The sequence below is a fragment of the Mastigoproctus giganteus genome, chromosome 10, assembly GCF_048544385.1.
Source record: "Mastigoproctus giganteus isolate SK-2022 chromosome 10, ASM4854438v1, whole genome shotgun sequence".
In the NCBI taxonomy this organism is placed as follows: Eukaryota; Metazoa; Arthropoda; class Arachnida; order Uropygi; family Thelyphonidae; genus Mastigoproctus; species Mastigoproctus giganteus.
The window spans coordinates 56,946,093-56,970,304 of NC_143584.1; the positions used below are offsets into that span (position 1 = coordinate 56,946,093).

A 24,212-nucleotide genomic window follows, 5' to 3' on the forward strand; every position below is an offset into this window, starting at 1 on the left:
ACAAAGGCAATCTCCAATGCAGAATGCGCTGGTCCCACAGGAACTAGTTATTGTCGGTGACTCTGTTGTCAGGGAGACAGGGAATATATTATGCAAAAAAAAAAAAAAAATAGGACTAGGGTATGTCTGCCAGGGGCAAAGGTTGATGACGTAGGGCAGATATCTTTTAAGGGCACAAAAGGTGATATTATTGTACATGTTGGCACTAATGACCTTAAGAGTAAGAGATCTGCAGATTTACTTAACAAGTACAGGTCAATGCTGGAAAAAACTAGCGAGTTAGGATTAAATTTGAAAGTGTCTGCAATTCTGTCCAGACACGATAGGAGGGAGTATATGATGAGAGCCTTTTCAATCAATTCGGCCCTGGAGAGATTGTGCAAGGCTCATGGGGTAGAATTTTTTTCAGCGTGGTCTGTGCTTGCAAACAGGAGGGACTGCTTCTACAGGGACTGGATGCACTTACTTAAATAAAGGGTACAAGAATATTTGCTGATACTATTGAGGTGGTGTTAAGTGGGTTGGAATACTGCTAGATTGGGGAGATTCACAGAATAAAAACTTAACAGTAGCCGCAGGCAGAAACAAAAGTGATTCTTGCACTGCTTCTATTGTAATGAGCAGCAGCCTAGAGAGCAAGTTGCTGGGGATTACAAGAGAAGCTGGGAGTCATCATGGAACAAGTAAATACATGGGCTGTGTTAGGGTAACTAAGAGTAAGAACAAGTGTATGTATGCTAATGCTAGAAGTATAGCAAATAAAATTGATGAATTTGAAGTGCTGATCAAGACATCAAAGGCAGATATTGTTGGCATATCAGAGACATGGTGTCACACAGATATAAGCAGTGCAGAATTGGAATTTGGAGAGTACAATGTGTAGAGGGTAGGAAAGCAGGAGGGATTATGCTGTTAGTTAAGAAACACAACTCTAAGGGAATGCATCCAGTTGACACGGGTGGAAAGTGCAATGTTGAGTCTGTTTGTTGTGACATAAACACTGGGAAGGGGAAAATGAGAGTAGGAGTATGTTATAGGCCCAATGACTCTGAGTACAATGAACAGTAGTGCAGAGAAATAGAATGGGCCAGTAAATCAGTGTCTTGTAATGGGGGATTTTAACTTTCCACATATTGACTGGAACTTGTGGGGTTACTTGCACGCTAACAAGGCTTTTGTGGATTTATTGGAGGATTATTTTCTACAACAAAATTCGAGGGGCAACCAGAGGGAGTAATAACCTTGATCTGATTATCAGCAGTGATTATTCTTGCATTAAGAATTTGCATATAAATGACCCACTAGATGACAGTGATCACAATGTATTGATGTGGGATATACTTAAAGATATAACTACCATCAAGGGTAAAGGGAGGGAAGGGTTTTTGTTTTCGTAAAGGTGACTACAGTGGTCTCAGACAATTTTTGAATTCTAAATGGGAAGCCTTCAGGGACTTAATCTTTGAGATTACTAGGGCTTTTCAGTAACAACTAACAAATACTGTTCAAGGTTTAGGCCTAAATGGATGTCAGATGAATTAATGAGGCTCGTGGCAGAAAAGAAAAATGCATGGTATGCATATAAATTATCTGGCCACACAGAAGCCTACGGCAGATATAAGCTAGTTTGTAGTCAAGTCACAAAGGAGGTTAGTCTGGCGAAGGCAGATTATGAGAAATCTTTGGCAAAGGATGCAAAGAAAAACAGCATTCATCTCCTTCCTTCTAGAGTTTACTTATTTAAACTCTAGAAGGAAGGAGATGAATGAGATTGGTCTACTTAACATAGATGGTTCAACTATTGATGATCCTGCTCAAGTAGCCGATAAACTGAATGAGTATTTTGCATCTACATTCACACATGAGGAGTTATTCAAAGAGGGGAATGCCAGAAGTTTATCAAACTCAAACAGGGAGATAAGTGATTTTGTAATAACTGAGAGCAAAGTGGAGGAGAAATTGCTGAAGTTAAACATAAAAAAAGGCACCTGGGGCAGATGGAACTATCCATTTATAATGGAGGAGGAAGAAATAGAAGTAAGCAAACCCTTAGCCATAATTATAAGAGCATCCTTAGAGTCAGGGGAGGTCCCCATGGACTGGAGATGTGCAAATGTATTCCGAATTCACAAAGGGGTTTCAAAGGGTGACATAATTATAGACCTGTTAGTTTAACTTCTGTTCCAGGGAAAATAATGGAGTCACTGGTTAAAGAGATGATACAAGATCACCTAGACAAGACATTGTTGTTCAGACACAGCATGGGTTTGTTAGGGGGAAGTCTTGTGTGACCAATTTGATTGGATATTATGATGTGGTCACAAAGGAACTAGATGCAAAAAATAATTTTGATATCATATACTTGGAATTCAGGAAAGCTTTTGATACTGTTGTACATGGAAGACTGCTGTACCAATTGGAGTGGTATGGCATTAAGGGCAGGTTACAGCAATGGATAAAGGGATTGTTGAGTGGGAGATGCCAGAGAGTGGTAATAAATGGACACTGCTCTACGTGGACTAATGTTATTAGCAGAGTTCCCCAGTGTTCGGTGCTGGACCCATTGTTGTTTTGTGTATTTATCAATGATATTGATGAAGGTATATCAGGATTAATGTCCAAGTCTGCAGTTGATACAAAGGTTGGCTGGGTTGTTAAAGACAGTATGCTACTGCAACAGGATCTAGAAAAGTTAGGCAGATGGGCTCAGAAGTGGAAACTGAAATTTAACATTGACAAATGCGAAGTACTCCATAATGGGTAGCAGTAACCCAAGAGAAATGTACCAGCTGTGTGTACTACACTCAGGGAGGTGGAGAATGAAAAAGACCTGGGGGAATTGTGCAGTCAGATATGAAGTTCTGCGTGCAGTGCAGACAGGCTGCCAGAGCAGTTAATGGAGTTTTATCAATGATATGTAGGTATTTTCCTAGCAGAGAGAGGAGGTGATGATCCCTTTGTATAAGGCAGTGGTGAGGCTACACCTTGAATACAGCATACAGGTCTGCAGGCCTCATTTTAGGAAGCATGTAGAGTTGCTAGAACGAGTACAGAGAAGAGTAACAAGATTGGTGAGAGGAATAAAGGGGTGTGCTTACGAAGAAAGGCTTAAGTTCTGCAAGTTGCAGCAGCTGGAGACTAGGCACCTGCAAGTTGATTTGATCAAAGTGTATAAGGCCTTGAATGGTTTGAGAAGGCTCACTGCTGACGGGATGCTTTTGCTTGCTCAGATTAAGGACCTGAGGGGATATAGATTCAAATTGAGGAAAGACAGTTGTAGAATAAATGTGCGGAAGTTTCCTTTAGCCAGCGGGTAATTGATTGCTGGAACAGACTTCCATCTGTTGTTGTGGAAGTTGATAGCTTAAATAAATTTAAGACTGAACTAGACAGAAATTTGGAGTGACCGGATGGGAGAAATGGGAAGGTTTTTTTTTTTTTTTCTTTTTATGAAAACCCCAAACACGAGCGGTATTAGAACCTATTGTACTTAGTACCGTGCATGGGTTGAGGTCGGGAAGACGAGAGAAGATATTTGTTGATATGAGACTAGAACTTCTGTAGACTGTAATTTTCGGGAAAGACATATTAAGGAAAGTTGTTCCAGAAAACGTCAGTTGAATGAATAAACGAGAAAGATGAGAAGTTGGACGGTAAATGGATGTTGGCTGGTGGCGGCACGTGTTCGGACTGTTTTGAAAGAGAGAGCAGGAATTATAGAAGCCAATTCAGAAGAACAGTGCCCATGGAATTATCTGTAGTAAAGACATGCAGCAGAATCAGTATGTCTATGAGACAGAGAGTGGAGAGACTGTTAGAGATGAGTCATTAATTAACCTAACTGCCCTCTTCTGAATGGAATCTAGAAGCCTGAGACAGGTTTTGGGGGCCACCGCCCCAGATGTGGGAACAATATTCTTTGGTAGAGCGGATTTGTACAGAGTGAACATCTCTTTGGAAGAAAAGTAATGCTGAGAGCAAAAGAGAAGACAGAGTTTTTTTTTTTTTTTTGATGCAGAGGAAGCAATATTTGTAATGTGCTTATGCCAAGTCATGATAATCCCCAAAAGAGATATATCAAATTGCCTAGAAATCGGAGTGCCACCAAAGATAAGCATAGGAGCAGAAGAATCCTTTTTGCGAGATATAAGACTGGACTGAGTTTTAAAAGGATTGAAATCAACTAAGTTTTCTTTGCCACACTGGAAAATTATCTGGATGTCGGCATTTAAGGAATTGGTAGTGGATATTTGAGAAGTTGATGCTGATTGAGCGGGAAAGTGGAATGCAGCGTCCTATCATCGGCAAAACTATGGATAGCATTTCTAGTCAATGGAAGAAGGTCATTAATATACAAGAGGAAAAGAGTGGTGGGGGAATTAACCTTGGGGGAGAACAGCATTAGTGGAGAAGTTAGAAGACCGAGAGCCATCTACCATCACCCTCAGTGAGCGATCAGAGAGAAAACTGGATAACCAATTACAAAAAACATTTGCAAACCATAAGATGGAAGCTTGTTTCGAAAACCTTTATGCCCATCACGATCGAAAGCCTTTGAGATGTCAAGAGCAACTGCATGTGTTTCACCGAACTTTTACATTGAATTTGTACATAAAACCTAAGCAGAATATCACCAGTGGATTGACATACTGTCGATCGTTGATCATATGGAAGGTTTCTGGGTAGTTTAAGAGCTGGTGGTTAATTGATTTCTCCATTACTTTAGAAAGAGTAGAAGTAATTGCAATGGGACGATAATTGGATGGGAGGGATTTGTCACCCTTTTTAGGAACTGGCTGGCTATAAGCAAATTTTTAAGCAGAAGGGAAAACATAATTTGAATAAGAAAGTGAAAAAAGGTGACAAAGAACAGGAGTAAGTTCAGGACTGCAGGTTTTGAGAATCAAGTGGAGAAATACCAACATGACCTGGAGCTTTCTTAGGATCAATTTGTCAAAATCCTTCTGGACCACAGGAGGCATTGAATGGTGCATGTTGGGAATGGTGTTGAGGTGTTTTACCAAGATCATTAATACATGAATTGGAAGAAAAATGGGATGCTAGCAGGTCAGCTTTATCCTTGGCTTAGGTGGGAGCACAGATGGGCAACAGTTGCAGCCAATAGCTTTTGCAAGAGACCAGAATGCTCGGCTATCATTATGCCAAGAAGCAAGTTTTTTACTCTTAGCCTGTTCAAAATCTAATTTGGACTGATTAATAACTGCTTTACAATTGTTGCGAGCTTTGGAGTAGGCAGAAAATGAAACTGATTAATTCGAAACCAGCCAATTACGATATGCAACATTCTTCTTCCGAACTGCCTTAGCACATTTATTGGAAAACGAAGATTTAGAAAAAGGATGATATTTTAATGTGGAGTGCGGGATAAAGGATTCCATTATTACAAAAATAATTTCACTCATACGATCTGAGCAAATGTCGACATCAGAAGTTTTGAAACAGTAGCCCAACCAAAGAAAAGAAGACTCACAGGTCATCCCATTTTGCATTCTTGTAATGCCAAACAACATGAGATAAAGGTTCCATTGGAGAAGAGAGAATCACCGAGTTGTGAACTGATGTGCCTAAAGGACCACTCACTTTGACCTTGTACTTAGAAGGGTTGTTTGTGAGAAAAAGATCAAGCGTGTTGGCTGTATGGTTAGGATTGTCTGGTATTCTTGTAGGTATATGAACAACCTGTGCAAGGTCATTAGTAATTGCAAAAGCCTCAGCATCTCAACTAACTGGGTCGGTGTGACTAGAAAAACGGAAGCAGCCGGAGTTGTGAACATTAAAATCACCAAGGAAAATTACCTCACTATTAGGAAAGTTGGACTGGAGAAAGTCACGTTGCAAAGAGAGGAAGTCAAAGATTAGTGGATTTGGGAGAATGATAGAGACAACAGATGAAGTTGACACAATGAGGTAGAGAGATTTTAAGCCAGAGAATATCGAAAAGAGGAGATTCCAAATTACCAAATCTCTGACAGGGAATATCGGAACAAACTGATGCTGTATAAGCTTGCTTTCTTTAACATTAGCATTAGTAGAGGCATTTGATGCAAGAAAGCAAGCTTATGCAGCATCAGCCAAAAAAAAAAAAAAAAAAACACCCCACTTCCACTTCACCCCTCTGTTCGTTCAAAATACCTGTCCAGCTGAGCCTTAAACTTATTTAGGCTATCAACCTCCACCACAAGGGATGGAAGTCTGTTCCACCAACCAACCGCCCGCTGGCTAAAGGCAAATTTCCGCACGTCTATCCTACATCTGTCTTTCCTCAATTTGAATTTATGCCCTCTCAGGTGATTTTTCTGAGCTAGAGGAAGAATCCCATCAGCATTGAGCATGCTCAAACCATTCAAGGCTTTATACACCTCTATCAGATCACCTCGCTGGTGCCTAGTCTCCAGACACTGTAATTTGCAAAACTTAAGCCTTTCTTCGTAAGAGCACCCCTTTGTTCCATTCACTAATCTTGTTGCCCTTCTCTGTACTCGTTCCAGCTGCTTTACATCCTTCTTGAAATGAGGCCTCCAGACCTGTATACAGTACTCTAGGTGTGGCCTGACCATCGCCTTATACAATGGAATAATCACCTCCTTATCCCTGCTGGAAAAATTCCTGTATATCATTGACAATACTCCATGAGGTACTCTTGCGCCCGTCTGCACTGCTCAGAGAACTTCATATCTGCCTGCACAACCACCCCCAAGTCCCTTTCATTCTCTACCACTGTCAGTGTAGTACCACAGAGTTGATACGTTGCTCTGGGGTTGCTGTTTCCCATGTGTAGTACTTTACATTTGTCAATGTTAAACTTCATTTGCCACCTCTCAGCCCATCTGCTCAACCTTTCCATATCCTGTTGCAGCAGCATAGTGTCAGTAGTGTCCTTGACAACCCTGCCAACCTTTGTATCGTCTGCAAACTTGGACATTAAGCCCGATATACCATCATCAATATCATTTATAAATACAGAAAACAATAATGGACCCAACACTGAGCCCTGAGGGACTCCACTAATAACATCAGTCCACGATGAGCAGTGTCCATTGATTACCACTCTCTGTCTTCTCCCCCTCAACCACCCCTTTATCCATAGCAGCAATTTGCCTCCAATGTCACACTGCTCCAATTTGTGTAGCAGTCTTTCATGTGCAACAGTATCAAAAGCCTTTCTAAGATCCAAGTATATAATATCAAAGTTATTCCCTGCATCCAGTTCTTTTGTGACTGCATCATAGTATCCAATGAAGTTGGTCAGGCAAGACTTCCCCTTAACAAAACCATGCTGTGTCTAAGCTATAATTGAAGTCTTGTCTAAATGATCCTGCAGTGCTTCTTTAACCAGTGCCTCCATTAATTTTCCTGGAACAGAAGTTAAGCTCACAGGTCTATAATTACTTGTGTCAGCCTTTGATCCTCCTTTGTGAATTGGGGTCACATTTGCACATTTCCAGTCTATGGGTAACTCCCCTGAGTCCAAGGAAGCTCTCATAATTATGGCTAAGGGTTTGCTTACTTCCTTTGCTGCCTCCTTTAATATAACTGGATAGATCCCATCCACCCCGGGTGCCTTTCTTGTGTTTATCTTCAACAGTTTCTCCTCCACTTTACTCCCAGTTATTTCTTGATTCTGTAGCTTACTGCTAGAGTTGAATACACCTCTGGCATTCCCCTCGCTGAATAACTCCTCATGTGTGAATGTCGATGCAAAATATTCATTTAGTTTGTTAGCTACCTGAGCAGGATCATCAACACTTGACCCATCAATATCAAGGGGAACAATCTGATTCATCCCCTTCCTTCTAGAGTTTACATAAGTAAAGAACTCTTTGCTGTTTTTCTTTGCATCCCTTGCCAAGGATTTCTCGTAATCTGCCTTCGCCTGCCTAACCTCCTTTGTAACTTGGTTGCATATCAACTTGTATCTATCATAAGCTTCTGTGTCATGTGTTAATTTGTATGTATCCCATGCATTTTTCTTCTCTGCCATATGCCTCATTAGTTCATCTGACATCCATTTTGGCCTAAACCTTGAACAATATTTCTTAGTTGGTATGTAAAGCCTAGTAGCTTCCAAGATAAGTTCTTTGAATGCTTCCCATTTTGAATTTGCTGTTGGTAACATCATCAGTTGGTCCCACTGTATAGAATTTAAATACTGTCTCAGTCCATCGTAGTCGCCTTTACGGAAGCAATGACCCTTCCCTTTACCCCTAATGGTAGTTACCTCTTTGAGTAAATCCCACTTCAGCACACTGTGATCACTGCCACCTAGTGGTTCATTTATCTGCAGATTCTTAATGCATGAAGAATCACTGCTGATAATCAAATCAAGAGTATTACTCCCTCTTGTTGCCTCCCGAACATGCTGATGTAGAAAACAATCATCCAATAAATCCACAAAAGCCCTGCTAGTGTGTGAGTAACCAGCCCCCAAATTCCAGTCAATATCTGGGAAATTAAAATCTCCCATTATAAGACACTCTGATTTACTGGCCCACTCTATTTCCCTGTACAGTTCCTTATTATACTCATCAGAGTCATTAGGCCTATAGCACACTCCTACTCTCAATTTTGATCTCCCAATGTTTATGTCACACCAAACTGACTCCACACTGCACTGTCCAGTGATGTCGACTGGCTTCACTTCCTTGGTTTTTATGTGTTTCTTAACTAATAGCATAACCCCTCCCCCCTTCCTATCCTGTCTATCCTTTCTGTAGACGTTGTACTCCCCAAATTGCAGTTCTGCATCCCTTATATCTGTGTGACACCACGTCTCTGATATCCCAACAATATCTGCCTTCGATGTTTTGAGCAATACCTCAAATTCATCAAATTTATTTACTAAAATTCATCAAATTCATCAAATTTATTTTCTTGCATCGTATGCCTCTGATAATGCTAATAAAGAACTATTCTATCTATTGTAGTACTTCAAATTCCACCTGTGGAGGTGTGTCCATCTTGGTGAGCTCTCAAAGATTCCAACCAAACAAATTGTTTTGTAAACTGAAGTTGAAGTTGTTGCCATATGTTTGATAATCCAGGTTGCGGTAACACTTGTATCAATTTATCTCCCACCAAGATGTTGAACACTTGCTAATACAGTTACCTTCACCTGTCTGTCTCTTGGGAGATTTCAATAGCTACCACCCCTTATGGGGATCGACTAAATTAGATAGACAAGGCCAACAAATTGAAACCTTTCGGGATGAGCAAAACCTTACCATTCTTAATACTGGTCCACCCACTCACATACAATTACCAATTGGACAAACTTCTGCAATCGATCTCTTGATTCTGTTTCCCATCATGGAATGATCTGTTATGGATGATCCCATGGGCTGTGGCCATTTTATTTCCGATTATTTTTGATTATTTCATTTCCGATTATTTGTGATCTGCTCACTGCAAAACCACCATTAGCCAAACCCTGCAGGTAATGGAAATTCTCTCAAGCCAGCTGGGTCAAATTTCAGTCAGCTGCCACCCTGGATGAGCAATTGTACGAACACAGTCAATAGATGAAGCCACGCCGACCGGGCTAGCCGAGTGGGTAAAGTACCTGCCCGGCAACCCAAAGGTCGCGGGTTCGATTCCAGCCTCGGGCTTGGATCAAAGTACTGCAAAAACCTTGGGAGGTGCAATATGGCCACAGAAGCCGATGCGCCAACAATTACCAAATCAAAAAAAAAAAAAAAAAAGATGAAGCCACAGATTATATCACTTCACACCTACTATCTGCAGCAAAATGTTCAATTCCATTGTCAAATCCCCAGTCCCGACAGCACCTTAACAATTGGTGGAATGAAGACTGCACAAAAGCAAACAAGTTAAAAAATAAATCATGGAATTTATTTCATAGATCTCCAACAACAGCTAATCTTATCAACTACAAGAGCTAAGGGCAAAAGCACATCTCATTCAAAGGCAAGCCAAGAAGAATTCTTGGATTCGGTTTGCATCTGCCACAAATAGAAACACCAACTCCAGGTTAATATGGAAGAAAATTAGCCAGATTTCTGGCAAATTTCCAACCACCCGTTCACTAATTCTTTTGTGGAATGGGCAAGAACTCTCTGCTCCTGATGACATAGCAAATGCCTTGGGCAAAACCTTTGCCCAAGGTTCAGCAGCATCAACTTATTTTCCAGATTTCCAGAAAATAAAGACCAAGGCTGAACAGTGAGCCATCAATGTTCCAACCTCAGTTTTCCTTCCGTATAATCGACCTCTTCAATATTCTGAACTCCTACACACCATTAAAACAACACGGAAAAGTGTTGGGCCACATGGGATATGTTGTCATGTTACAAAACTGTGGTGAAAAAAATTTACAAATACTGCTGGTCTACTGTAGCCGAATATTTCTGCAGAACATTTATCCCAGCTCTTGGCATCAAGTCACAGTTCTTGCCTTTTTGAAGACTGGAAAAGATCCTACCAGTTCGTACAGTTACAAACCAATTTTTCTCTCCAGTTGGCTCGATAAATTACTTGAAAAAATTATCCATAATCAACTAGTTAGGATTATTGAAACACAACATCTGAGTAATAATCAGCATGGCTTTCATAAGAGCAGATCCTCCTTAGATCTCATAATCAGGGCTGAGTCTGCAATTCGCAATGCCTTTTTAAAAAATTAACATCTTGTTATGGTTTCCGTAGGCATAGAGAAGGCATTTGTCACTACCTGGCATCATGGCATTCTCAGTGACCTCAATGCTCTTGGTCTACGAGGCAGCCTGCCTATATTCATCAGGAACTTCCTCCAGAATCGTTTGTTCCAAGTTTGATATCACAACTCGCTTTCTATGACATTTTTACAAGGAGGAGGAGTGCCACAAAGGTCTGTACTGAGTGCAACCCTTTTTTCCCTTAAAATTGATTCTGTCACAAAAGAACTTCCAAATACTGTTGAAATTTATCTTTGTGCAGACGATCTCTCCATTTCTTGCCACTCTCAGAATATGAGATCCATTGAATGGCAATGGCTGTCGTTTATCACTACAGAAAACTGTTGCAATCCACTTTTGTAATCAATGAAAAATGCATACAGATCCTGAACTTCAGATGCCAAACTTTACTATTCCAGTGACTAACAATATCAGATTCTTGGGAGTAATCCTTCACAGGAAATTAAATTTCTTTGAGCACATTAAATTTGTGCGTACTTCCTGCCTCAAATAGCCGAACGTACTAAGAACTTTAACTGCCTTGTCTTGAGGAGTAGACCGTACATCTTTGCTGCTCTTATATAGAGCATTGATCAGATCCCATTTGGATTATGGTGCTCTACTAATTTAATCTACAATTCTGCCTGAAAGAGTACACTACGCTGGCTGGATCCTATACAGAGTGCATTGCAGATTGCACTGGTGCTTTCAGGACATCTCCAACCCATAGTTTATATATTGAAGCCCATGAGTCCCCTCTTTACCTCTGCAGAAAAACATTACTACTTAAGTACGCAGCTAAAATACAAAGTTGCTGTTAGCATCCTATTGAGCCATACCTCTTTAATTCACCACTGCAAAATCTCTATAGAAATAAACCCAGTAAAATGACCAGTAGGCTTATGCTTTATTGAATTAACACATAGTGGGAAGGTTCCTATTTTAAACAGGCAAAAAGTAATGAATTACTCCCAACCACCTTGAATTCCCCCTCCTCAATTAACTTGCGATACTTATCTTCACAAGTTGGGAAAGAATCATCTACTGCACTCAATGTGAAACAACTCCATGCAAGCCATATACAGAAATGCGCTGATTTTTTTGCCAATATATACTGATTGCTCCACACATTCAGCCGTTGGAGCAGTGGCAGTATTTCCCTCTATCATTTCAGCTGCCCTTCCACCTGAGTATAGCAGCTTCTCTGCAGAACGTAATGCAATAAAATTAGCTTTAGATATCCTGAATCTCTATCCATCTCTAAATACATAATATACATGGACTCTCTCAGCTCAATTACTCAATTAAAATGAGCTGAGAGAGTCCATGCAAAACTCCTACAAGGTTCACCTTGTGTTAAATGAAATCAGAAGACTCCTATTACAAATTGAAAAATGTCATCAATCAATGATCTTTTGCCGGATCCCAACACATTCGGGGATAAAAAGGAACGAACTTGCTGATCAAACTGCTAAAAATCCATCAACTTTTGATTTAACTTCTGTTCCAGCTCAAGCCTCTGACTACAGTCACATCATACAAACAGCATGTCTTACACAGTGAAAAGAGCTATGGCACACCCAAACCAGTAATAAACTCTACCAGTTTAAACACGATCCAAATCTTTGGCACTCTAGCACCAAAGCAGTGCAAAGAGAAGAAGTGGTACTTCTTCTCTTTGCACTGGCACGAATCGGACATACATATTTGACTCACCTCCATCTACTCACAGGTGCAGGTCCTCCTCAGTGTCCATGCTGTTCAGCAAATTTAACAGTAAAATGTATTCTGGTTGATTGTCTTCACTGTCACCAGGGCAGATCATCCATCCTGTTTTCCTTGAGAAAGCTACGAGAACCAATGACATTACAACGTATTATTGGTAATGATACAAACATCAACAAGGTTTTCTCTTCACTGAAAATAATTGGACTATATGATAAATTCTAAAATATCTTTGTAAAGAAAATCAAGTGGTTATGCCTAAATTTTGTTTTTAGAATTTTCCTGTGAATAGGCACATTATAGCCACAGCAGCTTATGCGCCATTTAAACCCCATAACACACACAAATTATTTTTTGGCGATAGCTTTCTACAGCTGGACAGAAATGATTAAAAAATGAGTCACTGAACAAATCCTTTGTTACCAAAGTCTTTCTGTTGAATTTCTGTACCCATGATACAGAAATTTCCAAATATAATTTGGAAATTCCATTGAATTTCCAAATTATATTTGGAAATTCCCTTCATTGCTCAAGGCATCTCAGAATGATAAGTCAGCAGTCGTTTTAAATTTCATATCTCCTGTTGTATTTTTGTTGAATGTTTAACCTTCCTACTAGGACGGTTAAACATTCTTTTAGCTAAAAGAGTTGGTTTATACATGGTTACTGCATGTACATCATTTCTATTAACCAGGTAGTATGAATGCATCGTTTAATTATATAAACCAGCTCTTTCATGCTCAGACAAATATTTTTAGATTCTTTTAGCTGTTTTAAAGGTGCTGAAGGCTTTGCTTCCATCTTGGGAAGAAAAAGTTTTAGAAGGCAACTGCTTCCAAAACAATCTTGTTTCATCCATACTGAATACCAGAGTAATAGTACCTTGTTCTACAATGACTTTTAGTTGCGTAGTAAGTTCAGCATGTCTGGATATCACCATTTTCAGCTTAGCCTATAATGCAAGCACAAGGAATTTTGACGCAATTTTAAAAATTTTTTGAACCATCCATTGGAAGCTGTGAATTTCTCGGTAATTACTTCATTTTTCTGGTTTTTTTGGTAATTAAATAAACTTAATGGTCTGTGCTGTGTTGCCAAATGACTGACTAACTGACTGGCATGGCACTGCGCTGCACCATATCATCCATATAAACACTTAATATTTTCTCCATCTTTTTATAATATAACATTACTTTGGGTATGTGCATTAACTTACGCTAATATCCATACAACTTTGCATGCTTTAATTTTATCTGTTTGGGTAAAATTGTTTTCAACATCGATTGTTCCAATCAAAAATATTGTGCCCCTTCACTTTTCTTGTTACCAAATTTTACTCTTTTTGTTATGTCCATTTTAGTTTAAGCTTATTGCGTTTCATTTTCTTGATGTTGAGCAAGATATTTTTTTCAATTGGTATATTTTCTTTAAACTTTTTTGCAAATGTTGAACGTGACTGAATAAGCTTTTGAAATTGCACCAGGTGGAACATATCAGAAGCATAGCAATAAAGGTTTTGTGTGTGCTGCTCGGCACACTGGCTACAGCAAATTATGGACTTATCTTGGTTGTGACAATGTTCAAATATTGCAAGAAAATAATAAAATAAACAACTTCATTATAGAACTTCATAACAGATCAACTGAGGCTTCATCCTCAGTTGATCTGTTAAGCCATTCACATGACTGTATGTGCATCCCTATTTGTTTAAATGTAATTTAGTTTTAACCAAGTTCTGACATTGTTAACTTTTCATATTGTGAAATCCTTCCATAAAGAGTGAAGGATTTTGCAATATGAGAAGTTAACCTTCCTCTTATACTTTGAATAAGTAATGCTTCCCGTTAGAGAAGTCTTCGGCTACTTATTCTCAGTTGAGTGCATTTGGCCTCTCTTCTGTGGGCTCAGTTGTGACTTATTCATATAATATGAGAGATTCCAAAAGGTATATTTTTTAGACTAATAAAATTTTATTGCAGAAAGCTTCAGACTATGAAAAATTTTAATCAAGTTTAAGTTCACAGCTTTTTAACACTTCTCGTCTATCAATTATGATTTTCTTGAACACAGGTAATCATTTAATGATGGATTCTGAAATTCATAAAATTTCCCAATTATTTCATGCTGAAATTATATACGGAATCATTTGACAAGCTGAATTAAACAGTCTTAAATGAAACACACATCTTGAACCAACTTGAATCATTTTTATCATTATGTATCATTCAAAACATTGTTAGCTCTGTTTTCATTTTCCTTTGAAAAATGAATGCCAATGTACTACATTGCCATTCATTTTCATATTTTGATATTTTCATTCTGGTAATATTTTGATAATTAGCTAGATTTGCTCATTATAATCCAAATGGAAGTAGTTTTAGGAATATTTTCTTTAGGCATTTTTATTTTCATATTGAAAACATTTATTAACTGATTTGATGATAGATTATGCAAAATATATCATATCGTAATGATGTGAAAACTTTCTTTGTATATAGTGGGTAATGAATGCTATCGACAGTAATCTTGTTGCCACAGCTAATCAGGCTTACAGTGCATTAAGATCTCACCTTTGGGATGCTATTAATCATGAAATTAATCTCTCAGAATGTGATATATACAGGTTAGTGTTTAGAAAAGAATTTTCTGTTTGAATATATTCCATTATAAAATTGTGCATAAATAATATTAACATTTTTTTTTCTCTCTCTCTTTTTTTTGTATACTTGGTATATGTGCTATGAGATCACTTTGATAAGGGTTACAAAAAAAACCTGTCTCCATCTGTAGATTTTAACTTCTCAACATTTGGTTCCACTGATATATGGGACAAGCATAAAATAACTTCCATGAATTTAAATTACAGGTGACCCCCGCTTAACACTGATAATTCGTTCCGAAAAAACAAAGCGCTAAGTGAATCCGCGCTAAGCGAGCGCTGCAATTCCATAAGATAACATGTATTTGTGAGTTGCGGTCAGTGCCGTAGGATATTTCCTAACCAATAATAAACGGTAGTGAAAAGATGCACGAACGTCAGTCAAAATATTTAATATTCAAATATTTGTACATATAAAATATTTTGCATTACATACATATAATGTTAAAATGAAGATTGATGCAATAAAGCATATGTTTAAGAGTGTAAATATTCTATACAATATTGGTGTAAATACACCATAGAAAACTCTTAAACGAAAAAAACTACGTATGTAGTTTAAAGGGGCATCATTTTATCTGTATCTCATATTGTGCTCCTCCTTCACAACGAGTTGCCATGTATTGCAGTACCTTGAATAAGTAATGCTTCACTAAAAGAGAAGACTGTTGTTACTTATTCTTGGTGGGCACCACCACCACCCAGACAGCATTGTTTCAGAGCTTGTTGGCCCATCATCGGTGGGTGGGCAGGCACCCTGGTATTGCAGACATGACAATCCAGTTGTGAAGATAATCACACAATATGAGAGATGCCAGAAGGTGTACATGGCAACTTGTTGTGAAGGAGGAGCACAATATGAGATACAGATAAAATGATGCCCCTTCAAACTACAAATGTAGTTTTTTCGTTTAAGAGTATAAGTAACAATATTCTTCTCTTTTAGTGAAGCGTTACTTATTCAAGGTACTGCAATACATGGCAATTCGTTGTGAAGGAGCAGCACAATATGAGATACAGATAAAATGATGCCCCTTCAAACTACAAACTTCGTTTTTTCGTTTAAGAGTTTTCTATGGTGTATTTACACCAATATTATATAGTATATTACATACGTATATAATTATGTGGTAACTACTTACGTATCAAAATTAAACTTAAAATTCCAATTAAAATCATGAATTTAATTGATATAAATTGATTTTATTTAATTGATGAATTTAATCATGAAAAATGTGTCGATTTTGGCCCTCTTCCTGGTAAACCAAAAGTGGTTTTAATTTTAAATCTCCTGCAGCATTAGCACCCAACAATAAAGTCAGCCGATCCTTCGCCACTTTGAAACCTGGCATGTTTTTTTTCTTCTTTCAGTGAAACTTCTTTTAGGCATTTGTTTCCAAAAAAGTCCTGCTTCATCTATGTTAAAACCTTGTTGAGAAGTATAACACATATCCCTCTTCAATAATTTTAACAAGTTCTTTTTTGAAAGTTTCGGCACCTTGTTCTGCACTTGGGGCTTCTCCCTGGATTTAAAATTTTGAAATCTGGCTTTTAACAGCCCTTACTAGTTTTAAATGGTTCCACATTTTTTTTTTTTTTTGATGAATTTTCTTCAGATCATCATTTAGGCTAACCTCTCTCTTTTTTATAATATTTAACTTAACTGAATTCTGCATTGGATATTATCTTCAATAAAATTAGTTAATGTCTCTCCATTTCAATCCTAATAGCTGTCCCAGTCCTAGTAGCTTGCAGTGGAACAGCTGTCTTTCCCACTGCTAAAATTAAATCTTTATTTTTTTATAATTGTTCTTACAGTTAAACTTGCCAGTCCTAAATTATGGCACACATCCGCTTGTCATTGACCGGGATCGATTCGCTTCAAAATGTCTAATTTAATTTTCAAATTCAGTCTTTTTCTTACATTTATAGTCTTCATACTGCGTCCAGATGTTGCTTTTTCATTCTTATCCGCCATTATTAACTCTTCGAAAATGTAACTGCGTTGGTTGCATTGTTTGTGATATAGTGTTCGAGTAAACTGTCCGTTATGCACGATGTCTAATACTGTACTGAGTGATGACTAGACTTCAGATAAATGCATGTAACGCAAATATTACAAGCAATATACTTGATCATTTTTAAAAATTTTGATCTCGGAACTATGTAACAAGTCACTGTACTGCAATTAAATTAGCTTGAGAAAATATAACTGAGCGTGGGAAAATTTCTCAAGTCGGCATGGAAAATGTTTTAATACTGTTTTGCTATTCATTTTCATTCATTTTCACAATCAATTCCATCAAATGAAACGATTTTGTTAAATATGCCAAAAATGCAATCTGTAAAAGAGTGTTATAGTGATTTGTGACAGTGTTATAGTCAGATATGGGTTATAATATAAGAATATATTGTGAATATATTAAGAATATAATGTGAAGATTATGACAAAAGCCTCTACATGCAAATGGAATGGGCAAGTAAGTGTCAATGCCTTATTATTGGTGATTTCAATTTGCCTCTAATTGATTGGAGTAAATGGGAAGGAAACTCGATATGGGGAACAAAATTTTTAAATCAACTAGATGACAGTTATTTGTATCAACATGTCAGGGAAAGTACTAGAGAAAAGAATATTCTAGACCTCATCATCACACATGAATCAGATGACATAACAGGGCTGAGTAGAGGAACCAGTAGCAGGAAGTGATCACGGAGTTCTACAGTGGATGATGACGAGAGAGGTAGCAGAAGTAAAAGGCAAAGGAATGGGTTTTAATTTCAGAAAAGGAAATTACGATGCCTTAAGGTACTGCATGGCCTCTATTAACTGGGAAGATATCGTGCAGAGAATGAATACAATTGAACTGTGGTACGCTTTTAAAACAGTAATCACAGATGCCTTGAATGCGTATATACCATTAAAAAAATACTCCACGAGGAGGGTTCCAAGTTGGATGAATAGTGAAGTTGCCGCATTACTTGAGCAGAAAAAGGTGGCATGGAAAGGTTAGAGAGCAATAAAAAGTACTGAAGCCTATAACAGCTACAAGGTGGTGTAATAGAGCCACAGAAAAGGTTCGACAGGCAAAGGCAGTTTATGAGAAATCACTAGCAAACAGAGCAAAGAGGGGGGATAAAGAATTCTTCACATATATAAATGCCAAGAAGAGCAGGACAAACCAGATCGGACCTTTACGTAAGGGAAAGGGATAGTATTAAATACACCACCTGCCGTTGCAGATGAACTCAACAGTTATTTTGCATCGATATTTACAAATGAAAAGCCTTTTGTGGCAAAGGGAAATTGTGGGAGCGAAGTTAAAAAATATGTAATTAATGATATTGAAATTTCGCAAGATTATTTAATGAAAAAACTTTCGAGCCTACAGACCAGTAAAGCTCCTGGAGTTGATGGAATATACCCTATAATCTTAAGAGAGGCGGCACGCGAGGGCATTGAACCATTGAGGCTAATTATGCGAGCATCACTAGACTCGGGGGGGATTCCCTTGGATTGGAAAAGTGCAAATGTATCTCCCATACATAAGGGTGGCTCTAAAAGTGAAGTTGGAAATTATCGACCTGTCAGTCTGACTTCAGTAGTAGGGAAAATCATGGAGGAAAATCATTCAGGATCATTTGGATCGAATTGAAATTCTCAAGGATACTCAGCATGGTTTTGTAAAGGAAAAATCATGTTTAACAAATCTGGTTCCCTATTTCGAAAGAGTCACTCACGAGCTGGATTTAGGGAATAATTTCGACATTGTTTATTTAGATTTCAGCAAAGCTTTTGACTCAGTCCCACATGAGCAGTTGCTTTATAAGCTGGAACAGGTTGGAATCACTGGGAAAATCCTTAGATGGATAGAAGGATGGCTTCAGGGCAGGAGGCAGAGGGTTGTGATAAATGGCTATTCCTCAGATTGGGTTGATGTAAGAAGTGGGGTTCCCCAAGGATCAGTATTAGGACCACTGTTGTTTTTAATTTTCATAAACGACATTGATGAAGGGATAGAGGGTGTGATGTCTAAATTTGCAGATGATGTTAAAATTGGTAGAGTAGTTAATGATCACTGTCAAGCTGAGCTTCTTCAGAGAGACCTAGATAGACTTCAAGAATGGTCAGAAAAAGAAAAATGGCAGCTGTGCTTTAATCCAACAAAGTGTAAGGTATTACACCTGGGAAACAGTAATCCCAAAAAAACTTATTCACTTGGTGGAGTTCAACTAAACCCAGTACTTGAGGAAAGGGACTTGGGTGTTACGATACGGTCAGATATGAAATTCTCTGAGCATTGTAAACAGGTTGCAAGGAAGGCCCATGGTGTCCTATCGATGATCTATCGAACTTTTGCAAGTAGAGATAGGGACGTGATAATCCCATTATATAAGGCTTATGTTAGACCACACTTGGAATACTGTGTTCAAGTATGGAGACCGCACCTAACGAAAGACATCGAGCTTCTTGAAAGGGTGCAAAGACGGGTAACTCGCCTGGTGAGATCGGCAAAAGGGCGTCCTTATGAAGAAAGCCTTCGAATATGTGGGTTGCAGAGTTTGGAAACTAGACACCTTAGAGGAGATTTGATTGAGGTGTTTAAGGCTCTGAGAGGCATCAGTAAAATGAATGAGGACAAAATTTTCAAGATTATAAATGATGCTAGAACTAGGGGACATAAATTCAAGTTACGGGGGGAAATGTTTAGATTGGATTGCAGGAAGTTTTATTTTAGCCAGCGAGTTATAAATTACTGGAATAAGTTGCCTTCATGGGTGGTAGAGGCCGACAGTTTTGGGAAATTCAAAGGTCATCTGGATAGTACTTTCGGGTAAGGGAAGCGCATAGGATGATAGGTTTAATTTCCTTTTATTTTATTTTTTTATTAATTATTATTATTTAGTTATTTAATTTATTTAATTAATTAATTTATTTTTTTTTTTTGTTTTTATCATTGTTTGGTTCGGATTTTTTTTTTTTTTTTTGGCTGGTGCAGCATAAGCCATAGGCTTTCTTGCACCATGCGGCCGTTACTAATACTACTACTAATACTAATAGCGAATCAGCGTAAAGGGAACCACATTAGAACGAGGGCCTTCTGTATATAAAAAATCTATTTATAATCTCAAGGGAACAAAATGTTGCAAAATCTATACATATATATATATATATATATATATATATTTATATATATACACACACACAGTGGAACTTCTCTATTACGAACTTCTATTTAACGAATTTCTCTACATTACGAATTTTTTCGTGAAACATTGCACCTTAAAACGAAATTACATGTAAAATTACCCCATATAACGGAGTGTTAGTCTCTCTATAACGAATTTTTAAAAAAATTAGTAAAAGTAATTTTGAAGATTTTCAAACATTTACTGCTAAACAGCTGCTCAAATATACTGCCTCCTTCCTTCCGAAATTGCGCATTAGCATCTGGAATTAAATAATCATCCTTTTAGTGAACACTTGTGGCCACTGACGCCCGTAGGAGGGGCTTTGTTTCATTTTTGTTACAGTTATTAAACCAAATGGGTTTTCTTAAAAGTGGTCGTAAACTTTACAATAAATAGGGTAGATTTGTAAATTTATGTTGGCTCAGGGGAAAACGAAATTCGCTGCGGTAAACCTTTAGCATGCTGCGATGGCAATACATTGAATGCTACCATAATCGGTTTTTAGTAGCTCCTACTGAGTGACATTCGCTTCTCACCTTAATTGTACCACGTGACCTTAATGTCAATCATTATATGATATGTCCATTCTCGTCTGATTGGACTCCCAGTAGATGGTTTTCATGATTTTTTTTTTTTTTTTAAAATTTCGTTCATCATCAATCACATAGGCTATATGCTCTTGTATTTTTTTTTTTTTTTTTCTGAAAAGTAACATACAGCATACATTAATCATAAATTTTCTTTCGTGTATATATGTGCATTGAACCATATGAATGAAAGCAGAATAAAAGAAATTCATAAAGTCGTATATTTCTTCAAAGGGAGTGATACTGTTGAATTGGCAAGCGAACGTCATTGAGTAGGCGGTACCTGTACTAACAATTCACTATATGGCCAGCGCAGCGAAGTTTGTGGTGTATGTATCGGCAAGAGCTGCAGTCCAATAATTTTTACAATTGCGAAAACAATGTCGAAGAGAAAGAGTTTAAGTATTAATGATAAAGCAAAGATTGTTATGATATTGACCAGGGTTTTAAGAAAAAAGATGTTGTGGAGAAATATGGCATATCTGCAAGCAGTTTATCTACGATTTTAAAAAAATCGAGAATCAATTTTAAATGCAATTGATTGTTATTGTTATTTTTTGGTTTTTAGGAGCATTAGCAGCTAAGGCCATATTTCTCCGGGATATGCGGTGGTCAATCCCTGACCTTTCCGCATCCTCCGTATTTGGTGGTGACGGGCTCGAACCCCGGTCTAATCAAGAAGCATGTGCTACGCAATGCTGCTCCTTCCCACCTGGCTGCGGAGGCGCCTAATTGAAGGAGGAGCAGACAAGAAGCGAATTAAGTTGTGTATATACGAAGATGTTGATAAAGTTGTGTGTATAAAGATGTTGGTAAAATGGGTGCAAATGATACGGGAAAAGAATATCCCAATATCGGGCCTAATAATTAAGCAACAAGCTCTGAAATTTGCACAGTCCCTTGGACATACAGAATTTGATGTGAGCACTGGGTGACTAGATATTAAGAAGCGCCACAGAATTGTGGAAAAGGTTATTTGTGGAGAAAGTGTTAATGTAAGCGAAGAAGATTGCAACAGTTGAAGGAATAATACCTTAAAGATTTTGGAAGAATATGAGCGTAAGGATGTTTTTGATGCTGACGAAATGGGTTTATTCTTTAAATGTTTACCGAATAGAACACTTGCTTTCAAGGATGATAAATGTTTTGGTGGAAAACAAAGCAAAGAAAGAATCACTGTGCTAATTGGAGCAAATATGACAGGAAGTGAAAAATTAAGACTTTCAGTCATCGGAATATCAAAAAACCCAATATGTTTTAGAGGCACAAAATCTTTGGAAGTTGACTACACCTTTTAATCAAAAAAGCATGGATGACAAGTGATATTTTTGAAGAATGGATATTAAAACTAGACAAGCGTATAAAAAAGAGGAAAATCGTGTTGGTAACTGACAACTGTCTGGCACATCCTGCCAGTATTTCTGCCAAAATTAAAAGTGCAAAGTTGTTTTTACCACCAAGCTCTCTGTATAACGAAATTTCTCTATAACGAATTTTTTCGCGGAATTTATCGAATTCGTTATGGGGAAGTTCGACTGTGTTTGGTATCATATATTTGCATCCAGTTAATTTTTTTACCATATCATAGTATCCAATCAAATTATTCAGACAAGACTTCCCCCTTAACAAAACAATGCTGTGTCCGAGCTATAACTGAAGTCTTGTCTAAATGATCCTGCAATGCTTCTTTAACCAGTGCTTCCATTAATTTCCCTGGAACAGAAGCTAAACTAACAGGTATATAATTGCTTGTGTCGCCTTTTTTTATGTAAAACCCAAACGAGAGGTGTTAGAACCTATAGTACTTAGTACCGTGCTTGGGTTGGGGGTTGAGAAAACGAAAGAAGATATTTGTTTACATTGGACTTGAACTTCTGTAGACTGCAATTTTTAGGAAATACGTATGAAGGAAGGTTGTTCCAGAAAACGGCAGCTGAATAAACGAGGAATATGAAAAGTTGGTTCTGTGAGTTTGAAGATGGACAGTAAATGAATGTTGGCTGGTGGCGTCACGTGTTCCGACTGTTTTGAAAGAGAGAGTGGGAATTATAGAAGCCAATTCAGAAGAACCGTCCCATGGAAATATCTGTAGAAGAGGCGTGCAGCAGAAATAGTACGTCTGTGAAACAGCGAGTGGAGAGACTCTGTTAGAGATGAATCATTAATTACCATAACTGCCCTCTTCTGAACGAAATCAAGAAGCCTGAGAGGGGTTTTGGGAGCACCACCCCAGATGTGGGAACAATATTCCACGGTAGGGTGGATTTGCGATTTGTAAAGAGTGAACAGCTGTTTGGAAGAAAAGTAACCCGACAAGCGTATAACAAAAGAAAAAAGGAAAATCGTTTGGTAACTGACAACTGTCCGGTACATTCAACCAAACTTAAAAGTGCGAAGTTGTTGTTTTTACTGTCAAACGTAAAGTCAAAACTCCAGCCAATGGACCAAGGCATTATTAAAAATTTTAAATTTCATTATCGAAAGAGAATAATAATGAAGATTGTTAATGCGTTATCAGAAAATAGAAACTTGGAGGTTACAATTAACCTTAGAGATTGCATCTGTGAACTGGCAAAAGTTTGGACAATTGATATCACTGAATATACTATTCAAAATTGTTTTTCGAAAGCGGGATTTCTATTGAATACAGAAGTCTTACGACTGGACGAACAAGATGAACTGCCCCTTTCACAACTGAAAAACTTTTTGACATTATTAGACTCATCCGGAAACTTCGAAAATGAAATAACACTGGATAATTATGTTTATATAGATCACAGCAGAACATCCAAATGAAGATGAAATACTGCTGAACAGTGTTAAACGCGACCATGATCACGAAGAAATTAACGATGACGCATCTGAACAACCCGTAGAAAAGCCAACTCGCGAGGAAATGATTAACGCTTTTAAAACGGTTCGTATGGGTCTACAGTTTTGTGAAAATGTTCCTGATAATGTTTTTAATGCTCTGAACAAATGCGAGGTTTTCTTTGAGAATCGGACAATTTTTTAATTTGTGATACTTACCAGCGAAAATTGTGTAAAAGTAATTTAAATAAGTATGTTTTTGAAATAAAATACATTAAAAATAAATGTATATTCGTTTTCATTTTCTAATTAGATAACAATTTCTAATAAAAAAGATATTCTCTGTATAACAAAATTTCTCTATAATGAATTTTTTCGCTGATTTATTGACTTCTTTATAGGGAAGTTCGACTGTATATATTTTTTTATGAAAACCCCAAAAACAAAAGGATTCAAAACCTATAGTACTTAGTACTGTGCATTAGGTTGAAGGAGAAGTATTCGGGGGATGCTGGAAACTCTGCTCTAGAGACTAAACATGGGTTT

At 37.7% G+C, this 24,212-nt stretch overlaps 1 protein-coding gene across 1 annotated transcript in view; it reads left to right on the forward strand.

Annotated features, from left to right (window-relative positions):
- Positions 1-24,212, forward strand: part of Maf1 (repressor of RNA polymerase III transcription Maf1) — a 296,764-nt gene that overhangs the window by 154,255 nt on the left and 118,297 nt on the right. Inside the window, exon 4 of the mRNA XM_090382929.1 lies at positions 14,915-15,039. Coding sequence (XP_090239055.1) covers positions 14,915-15,039 — 125 coding nt within the window. The remainder of the gene's footprint in view (positions 1-14,914; positions 15,040-24,212) is intronic.